At 40.7% G+C, this 27,482-nt stretch overlaps 1 protein-coding gene across 1 annotated transcript in view; it reads left to right on the forward strand.

The window, feature by feature from the left end:
* Positions 1–10,147, forward strand: part of PCOLCE2 (procollagen C-endopeptidase enhancer 2) — a 71,367-nt gene extending 61,220 nt beyond the window's left edge. Inside the window, exons 7-9 of the mRNA XM_082839328.1 lie at positions 4,396–4,479; positions 7,229–7,396; positions 9,610–10,147. Of these exons, the coding sequence (XP_082695454.1) occupies positions 4,396–4,479; positions 7,229–7,396; positions 9,610–9,740 (383 nt within the window). The 3' untranslated portion in view covers positions 9,741–10,147. The remainder of the gene's footprint in view (positions 1–4,395; positions 4,480–7,228; positions 7,397–9,609) is intronic.
* Positions 10,148–27,482: the final 17,335 nt, after the last annotated feature.

The following is a 27,482-nucleotide window of genomic DNA, read 5'->3' on the forward strand; positions in this document are numbered from 1 at the left end:
AAGCCAGTCGGGAAACTCTGGTATTATCTAAGAAATGGAGGGGCAAGTGTGGGTCCCTGTATCTTGTCTCTGTACCCTGTCAGCTCCACCCACCAGGATTTCAGGCCTGAGATTTCAAAATCTAAATACAGGGAGGAGAAAAAAGGGGGGTAGGAAGGATCTAAGGTTAATATATGAAATAGGCTGAGATAAACCCAGCTTTACTGCCCACGATTTTCTGCAGGTACCCTGAGCAGGGCTGTCCTGAGTACAGGCACTTCTACAAGGGCTGATTTTTCTGAGCACTCCACAGTGTGCCACCTTGTGGCCTGCAGGTGTATTGCCGCACGTTACAGCAATATTTCTCCAGCCCATCTCAGTGGACCCTGGTGTCCTATTCTTTCCAGTGAATTATCTGTCTGCATTCATGTGGTTCCCCAGCTTTTATCTTGTGGTTCCCCAGCTTTTATCTCCAGTCCTAAACTTTCTCTGAAATTGCAAACATGAATTTGTAATTTTCTCCTAGAGTTTTGCAACTGCTAGACATTTAAATTAAAACATATCAAATGTAACTCATTTCTATCACATTATTTTCTGTCTCAATTCTGCTTCTCCACCTGTTTTCCCAAGCATGGTCCACAGAAACTGTAGCCACACTCTTAGGGTCCCCTTCCTCTGTCTTAATTCCCCACTGAATGCCCCATACACACACACACACACACACACACACAGAGCAGACTGTGTCCTTCTCCCACTTAAATTGTCTACACCTGTGCCATCCAATACAGTGGCCACTGTTGAACACTTGACATGTGACAAGTGCTACTAAAGATCTGAATTTTAATTTAATTACAATTTAAAAGCCTCCGTGGCCAGTGGCTACCATATTGGACGGACAAGGGCCAAACCCCTTCGCACTTTGTACCTAGCCTCTCTTGCCAGGTTCATCTTTAGGCCCTACCACCTCACTCCTGATGCTCTGAGTAGTTGGGGTTTTATCCTAAGTGCAGGGGAAGCTGTTGGTGGATTTAAGGAAAGTTCAGGATTAGATTCACACTTTACGAAGATCACTCTGTGAGGCCCCAGTGAGGTGAATGGACTGTAGGGGTCAGGAGGGTCAGCATGTTCTTGGGGTTGTCCAGGGGAACTGCACCAGACAGAAATACAGAGACAGTCAAGAGACACTGACAGTTCTGCAGGCCAGAGACCTTGGGAGATACTGACAGGGCTCAGCGGTTAATTGGACTAGGGCAATCCAGAAGCATGCCTCCCGGGTCCCTGGCTTGCACAACTCAGAGGAACCATGTTACCATTCACAGAAGTAGAGTCATAGGTGGAGGGGTAGATTCATAAGTTAAGCTGTGCCCTTGTGGGGTTAGAGGTGTCTGTGAGACAAGCAAATGGAGCCGTTATGGAGACAGTAAGATCTACGGGCCTCCAGGCTGGAAGAGAGATTTAAGCAAGAGATTTAAATTGGAGTCTTCAACATGGTTGACCCCATGGGGGAGAGGTTACAGGGGAAAGGAGAAGGGCTGGCATTAAATCTCTAGAAACTCCAGGTCTTTAAAGAGGGAGGATCTGCTGGCAGAGAAGAATGAAAAAAGCAGCTAAGGGGCAGCGGCGGACGTGGGGGGAACCCAGGTGTCTTGGGGGCCGGGGAAGAGAGTGTTTTGAGAAGGGGGTAGTCAGAAGAGCCAAGTGTTGATGAGGCTTCAAACAACGTCAGGACTAAAATGTCACCATGTGATTTCACGACGTGGAGGCTACTGGACACCCTGGCAAGGGTTATGAGTGGAGCTGTGCAGGCAGAAGCCAGATGGGGGTGCGGGGCGTGTGGAGCAAGGCGAGGAAACTAAGTCCAGCAACTCAGTGCACAGGTTCAAGCCTAAGGGAGGGTGTGAACGTGGTAAAGCCAATGGGAAGTAGCCGGCAGAGCAGGAGAACAGAAGGGCAGAGTGAAGGGATAAACTGTAGAGGAAATTTCCACAAAGATGAGCGGGTCTGGCCTTCGGAGGACGCACAGAAGGACAGACCTTAGACCAGACGTGGGCAGCCTCCTCTCTCAGGGGAGGAAAGAAGAGAGGGGGGCAGATAAAGACCGCTCGGAGGTCTGGTGGGGCTTCGAGGACATTTTCTTCTATGATCTCTGTTTTCCCCAGAAAATAGGCAAGGTCACCTGCTGAGAATGAGACGGAAGGGAGGTGGGAGCCCCGGGGGGTTGGGAGAATCCGAAAAACAGCTGTGGAAATTGGAGACAGCTTGTCACTTGGACGAGGGTCCATTTGTGGTCCTCAGCTGTCTACGTGCAGGCACAGAAGGAGAAGCAGAGGCTCCTTCAGGCTTCCTAAGGGTTGGAGGGCAGAGGGGAAAGGGAGTTTAACATATTGTCAAGAAAGTGGGATAACAGACCATGGAAATTAAGTGGAGTAGCTAAGGAAGTAGAGACGGGCCAGGATGGAGCAGTGGGAAGAATGCGAGGGGTCAATGTGTTGAACCTCTAAAGACAGAAAGCAAGTACTTGTGAGAGTCTGAGAGTAACTAAATAAGCTTGAAGGAGAGGAGGCTACACTGGCTGACAGGGTGTCCACACTTGGGAGATTGGTGATGAGACTTCAGCAGGACCTGGAAGCCTGGGACTGAGGGGCGGGGGCGGAGACGGAGCAGAGAACGTCTCTGGGAAGGATGGGGCCGTGGCGGCGCCGAGAGGGATCGTCCCCGAGGAGGGAGGACCCACCGGCACGCCGCGGGAGCACATGGAGAGGAGGGCTGAGAACCAGGTGCCGTGGTGGGGAGTGCAGGGCAGCAGAGAGGACGGGAGCATGGCGAGGGTCAGGGTGGGACAGCTGATGGCTGAAAGGCAAGAGAGCGGGGATGTCCCGAAGGGAGAGAAGGGGCCGTGTGGGACACCCACCCAACCTCCAGACTAGCATTCCGAGGCCGAGAAGGAGCTGGTTTCCAGTGGCCCACGTGAAAAGATGCTCTTTCATCAGACAGGGAGAACCACTAACGCCACTACCTTTTGACTCAGTGAATGAGGTAAATTCAGGTCCCCAACTCCTAGAACAATAGTCCCTCTAAATGCTTTCTGAGCTCTTTCTCCATATATATGCTATTGTGTTTATTTTACCATTAAACTGTGTGTATTTTAACATTAAATTGTATATATTTTAATACTATAATCCACTTTGGATCCTTTTTGGAGTTGAGTAGGGGTACACATTAAGAGTAAACTCACAAGGAGGAGATATGGGGATATATGTATACGTATAACTGATTCACTTTGTTATAAAGCAGAAACTAACACACCATTGTAAAGCAATTATACTCCAGTAAAGATGTAAAAAAAAAAGAGTAACTTCACAGAAAAGTTAGCAGAACATATCAGCAGGGCAATATCACAGTTGTAAATTCTTACCCACCAAGTAGTGTTCTGTGACAGCTTTGTTTAGTTCTTCCTAGCATGTTGCCACATATAAGTGAATCATTAGGAAATATTTTGGAAACATTTTTAATGAGGATTATTTTCATTTCATTTCGTTTCGTTTCATCATAGTACAGTTTCTCAACCTTGGCACTATTTACATTTTTGGCCAGATCATTCTTTGCTGTTGGGGGCAGTCCTGTTCACTGTAGGAAGCCTAGCAGCATCTCTGGTTATATACCCGCTAGATGCCAGTGGCATCCCCTAGCTGTGACCACCAAAAATATTTCCAGGCATTACCAAATGTCACCTAGTGGGCAAAATCACCCCTGCCTGAGAACCACTGGGGTTACCTGTTTAGTTGTACTTTCAAATTTGTCTACTTCTCAGTTCTTAAGATCCTTCTAGGCAATGAATAATCCTTACTAATAAGCCTTACAGGCTCAAAATAAATGTTTAGTGATTGGTTGCATCTAATTACGGCTATAACACACCTTACCACAGGAGCAGTGTTCCCAGAAACCTGTACTGCTCCCATTTGGGCGACTGTGTATTTCAGGTGCACCAAGAAAGTACCCTCCACCCTCAGGGGGAGACCCATTGGATTCCTTTCAGAAAATGAGGAGTTAACCTACATCTCCTGTGTTCATATTTGTTGTACTGGGTTTTTCTAAGCAGGGCACATGAGACTGTATCTATTTTTAGTTACAGCATTAGTTATATATAAAGGAAGAAGAGAATAGGGCTAAATTTGGGTTATCTTTGATCTCAGGTTTAAAACTCCGCAGAGGGTATTGAGTTACCCTGAAGAAATTAGAGCAGGAGTCGGTAGCATGAAGAGTTGCCTTTGCATGCTTTTTAATTATTTCATTGCAATGACAGATTGGTGGCTCAGGGAAATATATGGGAATTTTAAATTGGTAGATTCAGATCTAAACACCAATTATACTTGAATTCATTTTCCTGAATCTTATGTCTTTCTTCTCTGAATGAAGGTTTAAAACCCACCGTGGCCCTGTGTCAGCAGAAGTGTAGACGGTCGGGGACTCTGGAAAGCAATTATTGCTTGAGTAACTTTGGTAAGAAATAAAACCCAGCCTTTCCTCTTTAATCAGAAACCTGAAACCGCATGCTTAATCTCAAAGGAACTGCCGTGAATGTGATGGTAAAGGGTCAGTTACACTCTTCATTTACCCAAGAAAATATTTTCTTACACACTAGGGTATGTTGACTTGTGCCTTTTGAAGTGTTAGATTTCACACCTGAGAAAAATTCATGTACAGAAAATATACATTTTCCACGTAAACTTAATAATTTGACTCCTGGTACGTGATACTACTGCTCTGTGTCTTCTGGCTGGCTCCGTATTCCTGAAAAAACCTGTATCCCTTTTTTCTCACATAGTTTTCACGCACTGAGTATTTTTTCACACATCTGTAATTCAACTGAAGTTAATTAGAAACATGTCCAAGCTGGCCTCTCTCCAAAGAAATTCAAATATTTCCTCTGTAGTGTCCTTCCAAAGTACTAAATTCAAACTTGGAAATCTGAAATCCATTTGGAAACTCTTATAAACTGGAACCTGAGGAGATATTACCTAATGACTTAGAATTTCTAAGAGTTTTTTCCAATTAAACAAAAATTGCACTTTCTGTGAAAACCACTTAAGAGCAAAAGATCCCAAGTTTAATTATGTTGGTTATGTTTAAAAGGAACATCGAAGAGAAGTCTTATCAGGAAAAGAAAGTTGGTACAGCCTTTAAATAGGTTACCCAGAACAAAGGGCCTCCCAGATGAGGCTTTGCTTGCTTTTTCTTATGCCTTCAAGTGGTAACTGCAGCCCAGACGGACTATGTTGCAGAGAAGGTACGAAGGCACTGAAGAATCTAGGGCCCTAAATCTAACTGGAGTTTGCAGCCGAAATTCAAATAATGGCATGAAAATGAAAACCAGTAGCACGAGGTGTCATTGCTCCCACACCCAGTGTCGTCTTCTGTAGGAGGTGCTTAAGGAAATCTCCCTTCCTGTCCTCAGAGCCGCCTGATTTCACTCGGCTACTGACTGACGTTTTGCAGTAAGCACTCATGACCGAAAGTCAAAGTAAGGCATGAGAAGAATTCTGATGTTATGAGCTTTGCACACCACATAAGCAGTGTGTTCTCACTTTATCCTGAAAGGGTCATATCAGCCAAGTCCAAAGCTCGATCTATTCCACTGTGACTCACTTCCATGGCAAAATGACCCAATACTATCACCAGTGGCCCATTGGTTTCCTACCAGCATTGGTAACACTCCTTTAGGGGCAGGGTTTTTTTTTTTTTTTTTTTTTTTTTTTGTGGTACACGGGCCTCTCACTGTTGTGGCCTCTCCCGCCGTGGAGCACAGGCTCCGGACACGCAGGCCCAGCGGCCATGGCTCACGGGCCTAGCCGCTCCACGGCATGTGGGATCTTCCAGGACCGGGGCACGAACCAGTGTCCCCCGCATCGGCAGGCGGACTCTCAACCACTGCGCCACCAGGGAAGCCCTAGGGACAGGTTTTGATTGTCACAATAACTGCCGGGTGCTGCTGGTTTTCTGGGTAGAGACAGGATTCATCAGAAAGTCATTCAATGCAAGTCCTGCCTCACCTGGAATGTCCACTGCCCCCACCTCCCAGAATGCCCAAAGCACGCCTTTGAGAAACACAGCATCTTTCTTTCTGTGGGTCAGAAGTAGGACTCTTCTCTGAGTGTCACATAGTAAAAAGTGTCACATAGTAAAAAGAGAGAGTGACATAATGAAAAGCAACTGCTAGAGTTTTTTTTTTTTTTAAGCAAGAAAATGTCTTAAGCTATACCTCAGTTCTATACTTTGACTTGTTAAATGCGTTAAACAGGATGGATAAAAAAGAGAATGTGAAAGACCCAGAAAAACACAGATATTTAGTGATCATTAGAGGGAGATGGGGATCTATGGATGAATCAGAGTTCAAGGAGAGAGCACCTGATATCCACTGAGAGAAGACAAATAAGGGATGAAGTGGGGGGTTGGTCTAAGGAACAAAAATAATTCTGGTTTTTGCTAACCCTGATTACCTTCACTGCTTTTATGATACTCTTTCTTGAAAGGGGCTTTTATTTTCTGACCCCCATCTTCCCTCTTCCTTCCCCCCACCTCCATCCCAACCTGCTGCTTCTAATTCTCTTTAGTTTCCTCCAGCACCTGCAATTGGTCATTTGCTGTAGAAGCCTGGGAGAAGGCTTAAGGGAGTGGATATTTGTACGACCGATTCTTCATTTAATAAATACGTGTTTTATAAAAAAAAAAAGTTCAAGGAGAGAGGCCAGCTAAAGAGAGGAACCAGGGGGAGACACAGAAAGGTAGGCGCTCACCCACACAGACACAAGGACTCAGATCTTCGTGGCTCAGACCCCCATCGTGCAGCCTCTTAGTATGGTGTTACCTCTAAAGGTACAAGGTCCTGTTGAGTGTTCACAGGTAGAGGCGCAGGAGCCCATCCCTTATTTGGTAACTGATCCACACGTTGGATAAAACATTGGAACGAGCCCTCATCTCAGCAACTGACTGCAATTCGGCAGATATTTTGGTTTTGCTACTCAGTGTCAACACCTAACAGCTGCGGTAACATAACAGCTCCACGACTCCTTTTGTTCAACCTGAATTTTGGTGACAACTGTACAGAATCAAATTCAATGGCTCTATTAGGACCTTCTTTCTTACGTTAAAATGTTTCCCATCTGACACTTAGAGAAATGTACAATTACGTTCAGTTCTGCTAACACTTGCCTTCACTGTCCCATTATTTCAAAAACGTTTTCTTTTGCAGTCTTGGCCGGGACTGTTATCACCACCATCCCTCGAGGTGGGAGTCTGCACGCCACGGTCTCAATCATCAACATCTATAAAGAAGGAAATCTGGCAATTCAGCAGGCCGGCAAGAACATGAGTGCCAAGGTCGTCGTGGTCTGTAAGCAGTGCCCGCTCCTCAGGAGAGGTGAGTCAGAGAAAAACCTCAGTCTTTCTTCCAGGGGAGCTCAGGAGCAGAGAAGGGGACGGGAGAGCCTCTCTGAGAAAATCATGGATCTTTCCATGCCATGGCTGGTCTAGGGAAGTAAAGTCAGGGCGAATGTATTGCCCACTTGTGGTTTCGAAGGAGGGCCTTTGGAGTCCGCCAGAATTGGGCTCCAATCCCAGTTCCGGTCACTTGTGGAAGAAGACGAGATAATGGAAATGATCAATGATTCCAAGAAACGTCTGAAGTTGGATCAGTAGGGAACAGACAGAGAAGGAGCACATCAGGAGAAAGAGATTTTGAAGTATTGCACTTAAGGTGCCACTACTGTGTGTAGAGGAAGATATCCATCAAGGAACAGGAAATTCAGAGCTGGAGTTCAGAAGAGAGGTATCTATGGGCTAGAATGAAAGATTTGGGATTCATTTGTAGATACAGGATTATTAAATCCATAGATGGAGATGAGTTTATTAAGAAATTTTGGAAAAAGAAAAGCTACTTCAGAGCCAAAGGTACATGATTTTTTTTTTTTAAACAGGTTCTTTAACTTATAAAAGTAATGTATGCTCTATGGGTTTTTTTGTTTTTGCGGTACGCGGGCCTCTCACTGTTGTGGCCTCTCCCGTTGCGGAGCAGAGGCTCCGGACGCGCAGGCTCAGCGGCCATGGCTCACGGGCCCAGCCGCTCCGCAGCATGTGGGATCCTCCCGGACCAGGGCACGAACCCGTGTCCCCTGCATCGGCAGGCGGACTCCCAACCACTGCGCCACCAGGGAAGCCCCTGCTCTATGGTTTTTAAAAAGTTTAAATAAGTAGAGAAGGATATAAAATAAAAAGTGAAGCCCTTGCCCTTTCACCAGAGGCACAATGAACAGCTCCTTCCACAAAGTTCTATCCATATAAAGCCTGCACATACACACGTAGAGAGAGGGATCATGCTACATATGTTCTACTGACACTTTTCCCCCACGTGATGTATATGTGGACAGCTTTCCATCAACAGCACGTATAGATCTCTTTTTCGGCATGGCAATAATGCCTGGCATTCCACTGTGTGCTGTGCCATGATTTCTCTATCCAATATCAGCTCATTCCTTTCCTCAGTCTTGTTACACACCTCTACTACAAGTGAAACAAACCAAACCTCTGCCACACACACACAGAAATATAGCATATCCACTTCAAGAAAGCTTTACTATGAATTCAGACTGTTGAGAAGAGTCGGAAGGTGAGCAGCCTCACATTGACTCTTTAGAGGGAATAGCAAAGACTCTGCAGAAGGTAACACTTCTTTCCAGAACTGCCCGGAACAGCAAATAATGCACATCTAGACACAGTCAAATCTCGATGCTAGCAGTCCAGGCTTTCGGTGGCATCTACCTGCTCATCCTACCAAGCCTTCACAGGCTCAAGACCACTATGATGCCAGTGTAGGCCAACAGAGGAAGGCCTATGCAAGAGAAAAAGAAACACGTATTTCTCTTATGACACACGGGGGAGAGGGAGAATAAAGGGGGTGGTAAGACACACTTCCTTTATGACATTTTTCTGAAGCAGTATAGATCTTCAGAGTTGAATCCTACATAGCTCAGCTTGGGCCTCAGTCTAGGCCTACCTTAGCCAGAAACACTGATATATAAACAACAGTATAACAGAATAAAGTACTTTTTAGGACTTATCTTTTTGCAAGGGACTATAAGAATGGAAAGAAGTATATGATCCAACCATGCCCTCAAAAAACTTACATAGTATAAATGTTGGAGATGTTAATAAAAAGTCCAAGACAACAACCACAGAAGACGATGGATCATTAGCTGACAAATGCCTGGGGAGATCCAGAAGCCTTGTGACACCAGGAGAGGCCATCTGAAGCCCCTTGAGGAAGGAGAGCCTTTCACAGAAACAGTGTATTGTTCATAGCAGACACTCAGTAAATACGTCAGACCTTCCGCAGAGCTGGACGTGACCGGATCGAATCATTCCATCCACATTCCTACTGTTAGCAGAGCTGGAAGATGCTATTCAGTTACATTTAGATTTTTTTCCCAATGAGAGTCTTAAACCAGATTTTATCCTAGATAGGATAAATGTCTAATTATACCATTTACAGAGCATTTACCTAGAGGTGAGTTATAGTCGAAGTTGTTTCAAACCAACACACAGAGAGAAAAAAATTAATCTTATATTCTCTTTTAGGTCTAAACTACATTATTATGGGCCAAGTGGGTGAAGATGGGAGAGGCAAAATCGTGCCCAACAGCTTTATCATGATGTTCAAGACCAAGAATCAGAAGCTCCTGGACGCCTTGAAGAACAAGCAATGTTAACAGTGAACTGTGTCCATTTAAGCTGCGTTCTGTCACTGCCTTTGAAGGATCTATTTTTTTCTCAGTAGGAAAAGAAAATTTATAACCTGAAATATTGAGCATTCAGAGAGATTTACTCTTCACATGATGTAGGTCGGAGAGCTCCCGTGTCACTGATGGAAGTTCTGTTGCCTGCACAGAAGAGAGCCGATTGGAAACCTGCAGACTTAGTGAGGTGATAAGAAACTAAATGTATCAAGCGTTGACAGTTTGGAAGCAGTTTATTTATACATCTCTGTAAAAGGATATTTTAGAAATGAGTTGTGTGAAGATGTAAAAAAGAGATTTTATACGTGCAATATTTATAGTGATATTTGTTTTTCCTTCAAGCATTTGCTCTGAGTTGTTATATTCTTCTCTTGCATTTTTAAAATCAGTGCTTAATAAAATATTTTTAAATGATTATATAACAGCCATTAGACTTGCTTTTATAGAAAGTGGGACACTGTAAAAAGAATATTCCCTGCTATTTACACATAAGGTTGTCCTTGTATTAGTTTATACTTTGCTAAAAGAACATTCCAAGAACCGCAGGGACTAGATGGACTCAGTAATGTAAACAGACTATAATTCTTCTCTGCAGAACCAGAGAATGTTAGAGCTAGAATCGTGTCCCTCAGGAATCTCATTCAGGTCCTTCATTTTGTGATAGAAATGGAAGCTCAGGTATATTTAGTGACTTGTGCAGAGCACACATCTCCCAAGAGACAGAACAGGCAATCCAGCTCAATTTATATAACTAGACTAAAAAGTTAAAAGCCAAAGATTATCAGACTGGATTAGAAAAACAAAATACAACAATATACTATTTGAAAGAGATACCTAAAGCATAAGGACACAAAGAAGTTGAAAAGAAAAGGATAGAAGAACATAAATATATCAGGCAAATATTAACCAAAACAAGACTGAAGTGGCTTTATTCATATTAGGGAAAAAAATAGACTTTAAGGTATTTCTCAGGATGAAGAGGGTTACAAGGAGATAAAACAATTCTAAAATTTGCATGCAGCTAATAACATGCAAAGATATATCACTAAAATATTTTATCCTTCAATATAATATAGGCTTCAAAATATATAACTAAGTCTGGCATAGTAGAAATGGAAATTGACAAGTTCACCATCATAGTGGGAGATTTTAACACACTTCTCACAGTAATTGGCAGATTTAAAAGAAACAAAAAAAGATATAATTTTTTTAATAACATCTTTATTGGAGTATAATTGCTTTACAATTATTAGTGTGTTAGTTTCTGCTTTATAACAAAGTGAATCAGCTATGCATATACATATATCCCCATATCTCTTCCCTCTTGCATCTCTCTCCCTCCCACCCTCCCTATCCCACCATTCTATATGGTCACAAAGCACCGAGCTGAAAAGATATAGATTTGAACCACACAGTTAGCTAGATTTACCTGATGGACATAAACAAAGCCAAAAGCTCTTTTTTTTTTTTTCGGCCATACCACGTGGCTTGTGGGATCTTAATTCCCGACCAGGGATCAAACCTGGGCCCTTGTCAGTGAGAGCACAGAGTCCTAACCACTGGACCGCCAGGGAATTCCCCAAAAGCTCATTTTTAATCTCAGTATGGAACAACTTCACAACTTGACCACTTACTGCACCATGAAACAAATCCCATTTAAAGAACTAGTGTCGCACAGACATCCTTCTCCAGCAACAATGAATAATTAGAAATTAATAGCACAAAGTACACAATAATTTAAAAAATAAGAAAAAAAACCCCTGATGTTGGAAATTGAGAAATGTACTTTTAAGTAACTCGTGATCAAAAGGAAACTGTCATGGAAAATAGAAAATATTAAAAACTGAATAATAGAAACACTGAATTTTAAAATGTGTGGAATGCAATTTATAACTTTAAATGTTTATATTCTAAAAGAAAGGGTGAAAAATATTTTGTGACTGATACAAATTATGGAGGTTAGTAAAAGAACAACAGAATACACTTCTAAAAATTGGAGGAAATAAACATACAAGCAGAAATTGAGTAAAATAGAATCATAAATAGAGACAATTAACAAAATAAAAAATTGGTTCTCTCAAATGACTCATATAATTGACAAAACTGACAAGATTAAGCAAGAAAAAACGTTAAAAAGGACAAGAAAATGATTTAGGCATGAAAAGGGACCTTACAACAGATGTTAACACACTCTCAAAAAGCAGTTACGAGGATATTATGAGCCATTTATGTCAGAAGATTTGGAAACTTAGACAAAGTGGACAAATTCATGGCCAGGGGGTGAGGACTTATCACTTGGACTCAAATGGAAATAGAATACCTAAATAGTCTTATAATCATTAAAGAAATTCAATCCTTTTTTCTTTTGGCGGTACGCGGGCCTTTCATTGTCGTGGCCTCTCCCGTTGTGGAGCACAGGCTCCGGACGCACAGGCTCAGTGGCCATGGCTCACGGGCCCAGCCGCTCTGCGGCATGTGGGATCTTCCCAGACCGGGGCACGAACCCGTGTCCCCTGCATCGGCAGGCGGACTCTCAACGACTGCGCCACCAGGGAAGCCCAGAAATTCAATCCTAATTTTAAAACTTTCTTCAGATAAAACCCCAGGTCCAGACAGTTTTACTTAGAAGGTCTACCAACATCTAAGGGACAAACACCGCCAATCTAACATATACTATTCCAGAGTATAAACAAAGAAGTAACACTCAGCAATTCTTTTTATGAGAGTAATATAATCTTAACATCAAAACTTCAGCAGACAACAGGATCTAAAACCACTAGTCTGAGTTTACTTCTGAACATAGGTGCAAAAACCCTAAACTAAATATTATCCCAAAAAATCCAGCAAACCAACCAAATAGGTGACAATCAAGTTGGGTTTATCCCAGGAATACTTGATTAATTGAACATTAGAAAATCAATGATCACACTTCACTGCATTAATAGAACTGCAATGCCAACTAGGGAGTCTTAGGGGCAGCTAAACATCCAGACTTAACAGTATCACAGGCCTCCCTTGGTACCAACATCCTCAGAAAGATACTGTATAGCACAGGGACCAGAGCTTAATGGCACAATGTCACACTTTCTTCTCCGGGAGTCTTTGCAGCCATCTGGCAGCAGTTCATACCAGCTATCCATGAGCTGTTTTCTTTGCCTCCCTAGATAAAGTCTCAGATGCCAGGAGACAAGATTCATGCCAGATGGATGTAGACACCCCAGTTTAAAGGTCGCATCTCCACAGAAGCCAGTTATCTCTTGTAACAACTCCATAAGCCCAGCTCCCAGACGCCTCATAGATGACACACCTGTTTATGAGTTACACACTCAGAAAAGCCCAGAGCTCTGGCTCCCCTATCGGGTATTTATAGTTTGCTTATACTGGATTGGATTCCTCCCAATCCAAAGCAATTTACCAATCAGGGATCATTTTTACCAGAAACAAGTTTGTCTAGCAACATAGTTGACATACTGTATTATCAGATTACTAGGTAAACTAAGCTAGAGTTAAGCAAAGATCATCTTTTAATGGGGAAAGGTTCTGTTAAGCCCTATTCACAGTAGATTAAAGAAGAAAAATAATTTGATCTTAGTAATGCAGAAGTACTTGATATAATTCAACATTTACTCATGACAAAAATAAACCCTGAGCAAACTATGAATAGAAGGGAACTTCCTTAAGTTGAGAAGAAAACTTGCAGCAAATCTTATATTTAATGGTAAAGTATTAAAAGCATTTCCTTTAAGATCAGTGATAAGACAGGAATGCTTGAAATCACATTTCTATTAAAAATTGTACTGGAGGGTCTGGTCAGTGTAGTAAGTTAAGAAAAAGAAAAAATGATATTGGAAAGGAAGAAACAAGACTATTATGCAAAGATGATATGATTATCCAAATAGAAAACCTGAAGCAACATGCAGGTGATTAGAATTAATAGTTTCACAAGTTTGTCTCTTAGCCCTAGCCCAAAACAAGATATAAATATCATTTTATAATTTATAATTAAGCATCTTGAGTTAAGTACATGAGGCTCATTATTCACACGCTAACAGCCTCTTTTTAACATAGAAACTATGGGGGTATACATGGAAGTACAGAATTAGGGATTCAGATGGGGCAGCTCTGGGACATACATAGAAGTTTTTCTGAGGGATTTTAAAGTTATTATGTAAAATTCTGACTTTGTTTTTTTTTTTTGACTTTGTTTTTGTAATTTGCTTCTTCCCTAAGTCAACAATTAGGTTTAAAAAGGCTAAAATTTAATTAGATATAAATTTGAAACAGTATCTTTTGCTTGAAGGATGTCCCTGTGGCATTCTGATACCAACATTAAATTAGATTTAAACAGTGAGGGTTTTTTTTTTAACATCCGTATTGGAGTATAATTGCTTTACAATGGTGTGTTAGTTTCTGCTTTAAACAGTGAGTTTTGAAGTATAGAAACCTATAAAGAAAAATTACAAGCTTAATATACACTTTATAAAGCTGATTAGAATCACATCAGATTGGAAGAGTGAGGGGGAAGAGGGTGGAAGAGTAAGACGCGGAGATCACCTTCCTCCCCACAGATACACCAGAAATACATCTACACGTGGAACAATTCCTACAGAACACCTACTGAACGCTGGCAGAAGACCTCAGACCTCCCAAAAGGCAAGAAACTCCCCACGTACCTGGGTAGGGCAAAAGAAAAAAGAATAAACAGAGACAAAAGAATAGGGACGGGACCTGCACCACTGGGAGGGAGCCGTGAAGGAGGAAGGGTTTCCACACACTAGAAGCCCCTTCGCGGGCGGAGACTGCGGGTGGCGGAGCGGGGAAGCTTCGGAGCCGCGGAGGAGAGCACAGCAACGGGTGCGGAGGGCAAAGTGGGGAGATTCCCGCACAGAGGATCAGGGCCAACCAGCACTCACCAGTCCGAGAGGCTTGTCTGCTCACCCACCGGGGCGGGCGGGGCTGGGAGCTGAGGCTCTGGCTTCGGTCGGAGCGCAGGGGGAGGACTGGCGGCGTGAACACAGTCTGAAGGGGTTAGTGCACCACGGCTAGCCAGGAGGGAGTCCGGGAAAAAGTGTGGACCTACCGAAGAGGCAAGAGACTTTTTCTTCCTTCTTTGTTTCCTGGTGCGCGAGGAGAGGGGATTAAGAGCGCTGCTTAAAGGAGCTCCAGAGACGGGAGCAAGCCGCGGCTAACAGCGCGGACCCCAGAGACGGGCATGAGACGCTAAGGCTGCTGCTGCCGCCTCCAAGAAGCCTGTGTGCGAGCACAGGTCACTCTCCACACCTCCCTTCCGGGGAGCCTGTGCAGCCTGCCACTGCCAGGGTCCCAGGATCCAGGGACAACTTCCCCGGGAGAACGCACGGCACGCCTCAGGCTAATGCAACGTCAGGCTGTCCTCTGCCGCTGCAGGCCCGCCCCGCACTCCGTGCCCCCCCCCAACCCCCGCCTGAGTGAGCCAGAGCTGACGAATCAGCGGCTCCTTTAACCCCGTCCTGTCTGAGCAAAGAACACACACCCTCCGGCAACCTACACGCAGAGGCGGGGCCAAATCCAAAGCTGAACCCCGGGAGCTGTGCGAACAAAGAAGAGAAAGTGAAATCTCTCCCAGCAGCCTCAGAAGCAGCGGATTAAATCTCCACAATCAACTTGATGTACCCTGCATCTGTGGAATACCTGAATATACAACGAATCATCCCAAATTGAGGAGGTGGACTTTGAGAGCAAGATTTATTATTTTTTCCACTTTTCCTCTTTTTGTGAGTGTGCATGTGTATGCTTCTGTGTGAGATTTTGTCTGTATAGTTTTGCTTTCACCATTTGTCCTAGGGTTCTATCTGTCCGTTTTTTGTTTTTTTTTTTTTACTTTTTAAAAAAATTTTTTTCTTAATAATTATTTTTTATTTTAATAACTTTATTTTATTTTACCTTACTTTATTTTCTTTTCTTTTATCCTTTTTCTGTCTTTCTTTCTTTCTCCTTTTTCTCACTTTTATTCTGAGCCATGTGGATGAAAGGCTCTTGGTGCTGCAGCCAGAAGTCAGTGCTGTGCCTCTGAGGTGGGAGAGCCAACTTCAGGACACTGGTCCACAAGAGACCTCCCAGCTCCAAGTAATATCAAACTGCGAAAATCTCCGAGAGAACTCCATCTCAACACCAACACCCAGTTTCACTCAACGACCAACAAGCTACAGTGCTGGACACCCTATGCCAAACAACTAGCAAGACAGGAACACAACCCCATGATTAGCAGAGAGGCTGCCTAAAATCATAATAAGTCCACAGACACCCCAAAACACACCACCAGACATGGACCTGCCCACCAGAAAGACAAGATCCAGCCTCATCCACCAGAACACAGGCACTAGTCCCCTCCACCAGGAAGCCTACACAGTCCACTGAACCAACTTTAGCCACTGGGGACAGACACCAAAAACAATGGGAACTACGAACCTGCGGCCTGCAAAAAGGAGACCCCAAACACAGTAAGATAAGCAAAATGAGAAGACAGAAAAACACACAGCAGGTGAAGGAGCAAGATAAAAACCCACCAGACCTAACAAATGAAGAAGAAATAGGCAGTCTACCTGAAAAAGAATTCAGAATAATGATAGTAAACATGATCCAAAATCTTGGAAATAGAATAGAGAAAATGCAAGAAACATTTAACAAGCACCTAGAAGAACTAAAGGTGAAACAAGCAATGATGAACAACACAATAAATGAAATTAAAAATACTCTAGAAGGGATCAATAGCAGAATAACTGAGGCAGAAGAACGGATAAGTGACCTGGAAGATAAAGTAGTGGAAATAACTACTGCAGAGCAGAATAAAGAAAAAAGAATGAAAAGAACTGAGGACAGTCTCAGAGACCTCTGGGACAACATTAAACGCACCAACATTTGAATTATAGGGGTTCCAGAAGAAGAAGAGAAAAAGAAAGGGACTGAGAAAATATTTGAAGAGATTATAGTTGAAAACTTCCCTAATATGGGAAAGGAAATAGTTAATCAAGTACAGGAAGCACAGAGAGTCCCATACATGATAAATCCAAGGAGAAACACACCAAGACACATTAATCAAACTGTCAAAAATTAAATACAAAGAAAAAATATTAAAATCAGCAAGGGGAAATCAACAAATAACACACAAAGGAATCCCCATAAGGTTAACAGCTGATCTTTCAGCAGAAAATCTGCAAGCCAGAAGGGACTGGCAGGACATATTTAAAGTGATGAAGGAGAAAAACCTACAACCAAGATTACTCTACCCAGCAAGGATCTCATTCAGATTTGATGGAGAAATTAAAACCTTTACAGACAAGCAAAAGCTGACAGAGTTCAGCACCACCAAACCAACTTTACAACAAATGCTAAAGGATCTTCTCTAGGCAAGAAACACAAGAGAAGGAAAAGACCTATAATAACAAACCCAAAACAATTAAGAAAATGGGAATAGGAATATACATATCGATAATTACCTTAAATGTAAATGGATTCAATGCTCCCACCAAAAGACACAGATTGGCTGAATGGATACAAAAGCAAGACCCATATATATGCTACCTACAAGAGACGCACTTCAGACCTAGAGACACATACAGACTGAAAGTGAGGGGATGGAAAAAGATATTCCATGCAAATGGAAACCAAAAGAAAGCTGGAGTAGCAATTCTCAAATCAGACAAAATAGATTTTAAAATACAGACTATTAGAAGAGACAAAGAAGGACACTACATAATGATGAAGGGATTGATCCAAGAAGAAGACAAAACAATTGTAAATATTTATGCACCCAACATAGGAGCATCTCAATATTTAAGGCAAATACTAACAGCCATAAAAGGGGAAATCGACAGTAACATATTCATAGTAGGGGACTTTAACACCCCACTTTCACCAATGGACAGATCATCCAAAATGAAAATAAATAAGGAAACCCAAGCTTTAAATGATACATGAAACAAGATGGACTTAATTGATATTTATAGGACATTCCATCCAAAAACAACAGAATACACATTTTTCTCTAGTGCTCATGGAACACTCTCCAGGATAGATCATATCTTGGGTCACAAATCAAGCCTTGGTAAATTTAAGAAAATTGAAATTGTATCAAGTATCTTTTCTGACCACAACGCTATGAGACTAGATATCAATAACAGGAAAAGATCTGTAAACAAATAGAAACACATGGAGGCTGAACAATACACTACTTAATAATGAAGTGATCACTGAAGAAAAAATACCTAGAAACAAATGACAGTGGAGACACGATGACCCCAAACCTATGGGATGCCACAAAAGTAGTTCTAAAAGGGAAGTTTATAGCAATACAATCCTACCCTAAGAAACAGGAAACATCTCGAATAAACAACCTAACCTTACACCTAAAACAATTAGAGAAAGAAGAACAAAAAAACCCCAAAGTTAGCAGAAGGAAAGAAATCATGAAGATCAGATCAGAAATAAATGAAAAAGAAATGAAGGAAACGATAGCTAAGATCAATAAAACTAAAAGCTGGTTCTGTAAGAAGATAAACAAAATTGATAAACCATTAGCCAGACTCATCAAGAAAAAAAGGGAGAAGACTCAAATCAATAGAATTAGAAATGAAAAAGGAGAAGTAACAACTGACACTGCAGAAATACAAAGGATCATGAGAGATTACTACAAGCAACTCTATGCCAATAAAATGGACAACCTGGAAGAAATGGACAAATTCTTAGAAATGCACAACCTGCCAAGACTGAATCAGGAAGAAATAGAAAATATGAACAGACCAATCACAAGCACTGAAATTGAAACTGTGATTAAAAATCTCCCAACAGGGGCTTCCCTGGTGGCGCAGTGGTTGAGAGTCCGCCTGCCAATGCAGGGGACACGGGTTTGTGCCCTGGTCCGGGAGGATCCCACATGCCACGGAGCGGCTGGGCCCGTGAGCCATGGCCGCTGAGCCTGTGCATCCGGAGCCTGTGCTCTGCAACGGGAGAGGCCACAGCAGTGAGAGGCCCGCATACCGCAAAAAAAAAAAAAAAAAAAAAAAAAAATCTCCCAACAAACAAAAGCCCAGGACCAGATGGCTTCACAGGTGAATTCTTTCAAACATTTAGATAAGAGCTAACACCTATCCTTCTCAAACTCTTCCAAAATATAGCAGAGGGAGGAACACTCCCAAACTCATTCTACGAGGCCACCATCACCCTGATACCAAAACCAGACCAAGATGTCACAAAGAAAGAAAACTACAAACATCACTGATGAACATAGATGCAAAACTCCTCAACAGAATACTAGCAAACAGAATCCAACAGCACATTAAAAGGATCATACACCATGATCAAGTGGGGGTTTATTCCAGGAATGCAAGGATTCTTTAATATATGCAAATCAATCAATGTGATACACCATATTAACCAACTGAAGGATAAAAACCATATGGTCGTCTCAATAGATGCAGAGAAAGCTTTCGTCAAAATTCAACACCCATATATGATAAAAACCCTCCAGAAAGTAGGCATAGAGGAAACTTTCCTCAACATAATAAAGGCCATATATGACAAACCCACAGCAAACATCGTCCTCAATGGTGAAAAACTGAAAGCATTTCCACTAAGATCAGGAACAAGACAAGATTGCCCACTCTCACCACGCTTATTCAACATAGTTTTGGAAGTTTTAGCCATAGCAACCAGAGAAGAAAAGGAAATAAAAGGAATCCAAATTGGAAAAGAAGAAGTAAAGCTGTCACTGTTCACAGATGACATGATACTATACATAGAGAATCCTAAAGATGCTACCAGAAAACTACTAGAGCTAATCAATGAATTTGGTAAAGTAGCAGGGTACAAAATTAATGCACAGAAATCTCTTGCATTCCTATACACTAATGATGAAAAATCTGAAAGTGAAATCAAGAAAACACTCCCATTTACCATTGCAACAAAAAGAATAAAGTATCTAGGAATAAACCTACCTAAGGAGACAGAAGACCTGTATGCAGAAAATTATAAGACACTGATGAAAGAAATTAAATTAATGATACAAATAGATGGAGAGATATACCATGTTCTTGGATTGGAAGAATCAACATTGTGAAAATGACCATACTACCCAAAGCAATCTACAGATTCAATGCAATCCCTATCAAACTACCACTGGCATTTTTCACAGAACTAGAACAAAAAATTTCACAATTTGTATGGAAACACAAAAGACCCCGAATAGCCAAAGCAATCTTGAGAATGAAAAACGGAGCTGGAGGAATCAGGCTCCCTGACTTCAGACTATACTACAAAGCTACAGTAATCAAGACAGTATGGTACTGGCACAAAAACAGAAATATAGATCAATGGAACAGGATAGAAAGCCCAGAAATAAACCCAGGCACATATGGTCACCTTATCTTTGATAAAGGAGGCAGGAATGTACAGTGCAGAAAGGCAGGAATGTACAGTGCAATAAGTGGTGGTTGGAAAACTGGACAGGTACATGTAAAAGTATGAGATTAGATCACTTCCTAACACCATACACAAAAATAAGCTCAAAATGGATTAAAGACCTAAACGTAAGGCCAGAAACTATCAAACTCTTAGAGGAAAACATAGGCAGAACACTCTATGACATAAATCACAGCAAGATCCTTTTTGACCCACCTCCTAGAGAAATGCAAATAAAAACAAAAATAAACAAAAGGGACCTAATGAAACTTCAAAGCTTTTGCACAGCAAAAGAAACCATAAACAAGACCAAAAGACAGCCCTCAAAATGGGAGAAAATATTTGGAAATGAAGCAACTGACAAAGGATTAATCTGCAAAATTTACAAGCAGCTCATGCAGCTCAATAACAAAAAAACAAACAACCCGATCCAAAAATGGGCAGAAGACCTAAATAGACATTTCTCCAAAGAAGATATACAGACTGCCAACAAACACATGAAAGAGTGCTCAACATCATTAATCATTAGAGAAATTCAAATTAAAACTACAATGAGATATCATCTAACACCAGTCAGAATGGCCATCATCAAAAAATCTAGAAACAATGAATGCTGGAGAGGGTGTGGAGAAAACGGAACACTCTTGCACTGCTGGTGAGAATGTGAATTGGTACAGCCACTATGGAGAACAGTATGGAGGTTCCTTAAAAAACTACAAATAGAACTGCCATATGACCCAGCAATACCACTACTGGGTATACACCCTGAGAAAACCATAATTCAAAAAGAGTCATGGGGCTTCCCTGGTGGCGCAGTGGTTGAGAGTCCGCCTGCTGATGCAGGGGATGTGGATTCGTGCCCCGGTCCGGGAGGATCCCACGTGCCGCAGAGCGGCTGGGCCCGTGGGCCATAGCCGCTGAACCTGCGCGTCCGGAGCCTGTGCTCCGCAGTGGGAGAGGCCACAACAATGAGAGGCCCGCGTACCACAAATAGGATCATGTACCACAATGTTCATTGCAGCTCCATTTACAATAGCCAGGACATGGAAACAACCTAAGTGTCCACCATCGAATGAATGGATAAAGAAGATGTGGCACATATACACAATGGAATATTACTCAGCCATAAAAAGAAACGAAATTCAGCTATTTATAATGAGGTGGATGGACCTAGAGTCTGTCATACAGAGTGAAGTAAGTCAGAAAGAGAAAGACAAATACTGTATGCTAACACATATATATGGAATTTAAGAAAAAAAATATCATGAAGAACCTAGGGGTAAGACAGGAATAAAGACACAGACCTACTAGAGAATGGACTTGAGGATTTGGGGCGGGGGAAGTGTAAGCTGTGACAAAGTGAGAGAGTGGCATGGACATATATACACTACCAAAAGTAAAATAGATAGCTAGTGGGAAGCAGCCGCATAGCACAGGGAGATCAGCTTGGTGGTTTGTGACCACCTAGAGGGGTGGGATAGAGAGGGTGGGAGGGAGGGAGACGTAAGAGGGAAGAGATATGGGAACATATGTATATGTATAACTGATTCACTTTGTTATAAAGCAGAAACTAACACACCATTGTAAAGCAATTATACTCCAATAAAGATGTAAAAAAATTTTTTAAAATATAAAGCTGATTAATTTATCTCATGAACAGGAAATTTATATTAATAGTAACATAATACAATGAAGAGCCTCCTGGATGATGAGAAGAAAGACTTGGATTCTCCTTCACAGTGCAGCATTGGGGAACCTTAGTTTCCTTATCTATAAAATGATAAAGTTGAATTGGATTCTTTCTGAGATCCTGTATAGGTCTTCAACTGTTTCCAGATTCTTGAATAACCAAACTGATTAAAATATAAAGTAGCACAGAAATAAAATTAACCACTTTCTCCATTCTAAACCCTTGGTCCCTCCATGGCCTGGCTTGTTTATTTTCTAAGACTGACTCTTGATTTTTTATTTATGTTTAATACCCCACTGTGCATCCTTTCCCTCTGTCTCTTGCTCATCTCACTGGTCTCTGCTTCTGACCTTGGTCATAAACTTAAAGTCTTTAATAAACTAGTCATTTAGAAAATAGGGACTGGACATCTTAAGTTTTATTCTCTGACCAAGATGAAACTATAGTGAGAAATTCATTCAAAAAACCAAAGTGTTTGGATCTATCTTTCCCAACACAAATAATAAATGGAGCTCAAGATCCCAAGTCAGTCATTGTACAACCTGGACAAATTATTTAATATGTCAGTTTTCTTTCCTATGAAATAAGAAAGCTGAAGTAGGTGATGTAAGTTTTCTTCCAATCCAATTTGATGGAATAAGACTTAGAGATTGCAGCTGTTAGAAGGGTATCTGACTGGATATCATTTCCAGGATATTTACACAAATAGATAATGGCGAAATTTTCATTTAACAAATTTGTGTCACTTAATATCAACAACATACTTAAGCTGAGGATACAGAGAATAAAAGAACTGTCCCTTCCTATGCTTTGTTTAGTTTTGTACCTTAAAAAAAAAGAAAAAACCCTCTGTGTTAAAATAAGCAATGTGCTTGCTATTTCTACTGAAATATAAAATGGGGGAAATGAGTTTTAAAATATGGAGTTGAATCATCTCCCAAATTAATTTAATTTCTGAATGAGTTAATGAGCTGGCTAGTACATTTTCTTCCTCAAAACCCTTTTCAAATGGCACCTAATAGTTTTACTATCTTAGAATAATTTTATCTAAAACTGAAGGAATTGATCAAATAGTCTTACTAATGGAGACAGACAGAGAGAAACGTCTAGATTGCTGGTAGCAGAATGAAGAAACCTGTCATTATCTGGCTGAAACAGTTCTTTTTTGAAACATACATTTACCTCCTACCCAAACATGCTGCTTTGCCTCTTGTACTACTGTAATTTAATTTACATCAGAAACCATGTCTCTTAGAGATGGTTATTTTAAACCATGTAACTAACACATAAAATTTTTCCTACTTTTGAGTTCTATATTTGAAGCACGTATTTCAAACTGGAGGCAGGGGGAGTAGGAAAAGAAAAAAGTAGTGTGAAATGACCAAATGAAGAGAAACACTGTCACTGGCAATTCTTCTAAATATCTCTTCAAGAAACACAACATATTTACCCACAGGGCAGTGATGCCAGAAAGCTAACAAATTTACTTACAAATGTGAAATCCACAGCAGCCATTGCCCTTCGTACTATTAATATTTTCTTAGTGTAATTTTGAATAATTAGATTCCCTACAGTCTATAACCTCGGCCTATTTGTTATTTTATAAATGTATTTTCCGAGGAAAAGAAAAATTTCAATATCAATGCAATTCCAATCAAAATCACCACAAGGTTTTTTTGGTAGAAATTGACGGGCAGATTCCAAAATTTATATGAAATAGCAAAGAATCTAGAATTGCTAACATAAATTTTGAAAAATACAAAATTCTTCACCCTGGCATTTACTACCATAATTCACGTGACTGTGTTATGTTACTAGTGGGCTACTGACTTGCATATTCAAGCACTGTTTTCTTCTGGAGTGGTAATAAATCATAAAATTCAACTGTTATTTTCTTCTTTCTTTCTTTCTTTCTTTCTTTCTTTCTTTCTTTCCTTCTTTTCATTGAGGTATTGTTTATTTACAATATTGTGTTAGCCTCAGGTGTACAACATAGTGATTCAGTATTTTTTTTTATTATATTCCATTATAGATTATTAAGAGATATTGAATACAATTCCCTGTTCTATACAGTAAATCCTTGTTGCTTATTTTATGCATAGTAGTCTTTATCTGTTAATCCCATACTCCTAATTTGTCCTTCCCTCATCCATCTCCCCTTTGGCAACCATAAGTTTGTTTTCTATGTCTATGAGTTTTGTATATAGATATTTTTTTCTAGATTCCACATATAAGTGATATCATATAGTGTTTGTCTTTCTCTGACTTATTTCATTAAGAATAACATTCTCTAGGTCCATCCATGATGCTGCAAATGGTGGTATTTCATTCTTTTTTATGGCTGAGTAATATTCCAATATATTTGTATATATGTGTATATATACAGATATATGTATATATACACACACGTGGTATATATATACATCTTTTTTTTTAAACTTCTTTATTGCAGTATAATTGCTTTACATTGGTGTGTTACTTTCTACTGTATAACAAAGTGAATAAGCTATACATATACATATAACCCCATATCCCCTCCCTCTTGTGTCTCCCTCCCACCCTCCCTATCCCATCCCTCTAGGTGATCACAAAGCACAGAGCTGATCTCCCCATGCGATGCAGCTGCTTCTCAGTAGCTATCTATTTTACATTTAGTAGTGTATATATGTCAATGCTACTCTCTCACTTCCCCCAGCTTACCCTTCCCCCTCCCCGTGTCCTCAAGTCCATTCTCTATGTCTCCATCTTTATTCCTGTCCTGCCCCTAGGTTCATCAGAACTTTTTTTTTCTTTCAATCATATATATATATATGTATGTTAGCATATGGCATTTGTTTTTCTCTTTCTGACTTACTTCACTCTGTATGACAGACTCTAGGTCCATCCACTACAAATAACTCAATTTCATTTCTTTTTATGGCTGAGTAATATTCCATTGTATATATGTGTCACGTCTTCTTTACCCATTCATCTGTCGATGGACACTTAGGTTGCTTCCATGTCCTGGCTTTTGTAAATAGAGCTGCAATGAACATTGTGGGATTGCTGGGTCATATGGTAGTTCTATTTTTAGTTTTTAAAGGAAGCTCCATACTGTTCTCCATAGTGGCTGTATCAGTTTACATTCCCCCCAACAATGCAAGAGGGTTCCCTTTTCTCCACACCTTCTCCAGCATTTATTGTTTCTAGATTTTTTGATGATGGCCATTCTGACTGGTATGAGGTGATAGCTCATTGTAGTTTTGCTTTGCATTTCTCTAATGATTAGTGATGTTGAGCATTCTTTCATGTGTTTGTTGGCAATCTGTATATCTTCTTTGGAGAAATGTCTATTTAGGTCTTCTGCCGATTTTTAGATTGGGTTGTTTCTTTCTGATATTGAGCTTCATGAGCTGCTTGTAAATTATGGAGATTAATCCTTTGTCCATTGATTCATTTGCAAATATTTTCTCCCATTCTGAGGGTTGTCTTTTCATCTTGTTTATGGTTTCCTTTGCTGTGCAAAAGCTTTGAAGTTTCATTAGGTCCCATTTGTTTATTTTTGTTTTTAGTTCCATTACTCTAGGAGGTGGATCAAAACTGATCTTGCTGTGATTTATGTCAAAGACTGTTCTTCCTATGTTTTCCTCTAAGAGTTTCAGAGTGTCTGGCCTTACATTTAGGTCTTTAATCCATTTTGAGTTTATTTTTGTGTCTGGTGTCAGGAAGTGTTCTAATTTCATTCTTTTACATGTAGCAGTCCAGTTTTCCCAGCACCACTTATTGAAGAGGCTGTCTTTTTCTCCATTGTATATTCTTGCCTCCTTTAGCAAAGATAAGGTGACCACATGTGTGTGGGTTTATCTCTGGGCTTTCTATCCTGTTCCATTGATCTATATTTCTGTTTTTGTGCCAGTACCATACTGTCTTGATTACTGTAGCTTTGTAGTATAGTCTGAAGTCAGGGAGCCTGATTCCTCCAGCTCCGTTTTTCATTCTCAAGATTGCTTTGGCTATTCGGGGTCTTTTGTGTTTCCATACAAATTGTGAAATTTTTTGTTCTAGTTCTGTGAAAAATGCCAGTGGTAGTTTGATAGGGATTGCATTGAATCTGTAGATTGCTTTGGGTAGTATGGTCATTTTCACAATGTTGATTCTTCCAATCCAAGAACATGGTATTATCTTCCCATCTGTTTGTATCATCATTAATTTCTTTCATCAGTGTCTTATAGTTTTCTGCATACAGGTCTTTTGTCTGCTAAGGTAAGTTTATTCCTAGGTATTTTATTCTTTTTGTTGCAGTGGTAAATGGGAGTGCTTCCTTAATTTCTCTTTCAGATTTTTCATCATTAGTGTATAGGAATGCAAGAGATTTCTGTGCATTAATTTTGTATCCTGCTACTTTACCTAATTCATTGATTAGCTCTAGTAGTTTTCTGGTAGCATCTTTAGGAGTCTCTATGTATAGTATCATGTCATCTGTGAACAGTGACAGTTTTACTTCTTCTTCTCTGATTTGGATTCCTTTTATTTCTTTTTCCTCTCTGATTGCTGTGGCTAAAACTTCCAAAACTATGTTGAATAATAGTGGTGCGAGTGGGCAACCTTGTCTTGTTCTTGATTTTAGAGGAAATGGTTTCGGTTTTTCACCATTGAGAATGATGTTGGCTGTGGGTTTGTCAGCTATGGTCTTTATTATGTTGAGGTGAGTTCCCTCTATGCATGCTTTCTGGAGGGGTTTTATCATAAATTGGTGTTGAATTTTGACGAAAGCTTTCTCTGCATCTATTGAGACGACCATATGGTTTTTATCCTTCAGTTGGTTAATATGGTGTATCACATTGATTGACTTGCATATATTAAAGAATCCTTGCATTCCTAGAATAAATCCCACTTGATCATGGTGTATGATCCTTTTAATGTGCTGTTGGATTCTGTTTGCTAGTATTCTGTTGAGGATTTTCGCATCTATGTTCATCAGTGATGTTTGTAGTTTTCTTTCTTTGTGACATCTTGGTCTGGTTTTGGTATCAGGGTGATGGTGGCCTCGTAGAATGAGTTTGGGAGTGTTCCTCCCTCTGCTATATTTTGGAAGAGTTTGAGAAGGATAGGTGTTAGCTCTTCTCTAAATGTTGGATAGAATTTGCCTGGTCCTGGGCTTTTATTTGTTGGAAGCTTTTTATCACAGTTTCAATTTCAGTGCTTGTGATTGGTCTGTTTATATTTTGTTTGTTCCTGGTTCAGTCTCGGAAGGTTGTGCTTTTCCAAGAATTTGTCCATTTCTTCCAGGTTGTCCATTTTATTGGCATAGAGTTGCTTGTAGTAATCTCTCATGATCCTTTGCATTTCTGCAGTGTCAGTTACTTCTTTTTCATTTCTAATTCTGTTGATTTGGGTCTTCTCCCTTCTTTTCTTGATGAGTCTGGCTAGTGGTTTATCAGTTTTGTTTATCTTCTCAAAGAACCAGCTTTTAGTTTTATTGATCTTAGCTATCGTTTCCTTCATTTTTTTTCATTTATTTCTGATCTGATCTTTATGATTTCTTTCCTTCTGCTAACTTTGGGGTTTTTTTGTTCTTCTAATCGCTTTACGTGTAAGATTAGGTTGTTTAT

This window comes from Leucopleurus acutus (assembly GCF_964270905.1).
Source record: "Leucopleurus acutus genome assembly, chromosome: 5".
Classification (NCBI taxonomy): domain Eukaryota; kingdom Metazoa; phylum Chordata; class Mammalia; order Artiodactyla; family Delphinidae; genus Leucopleurus; species Leucopleurus acutus.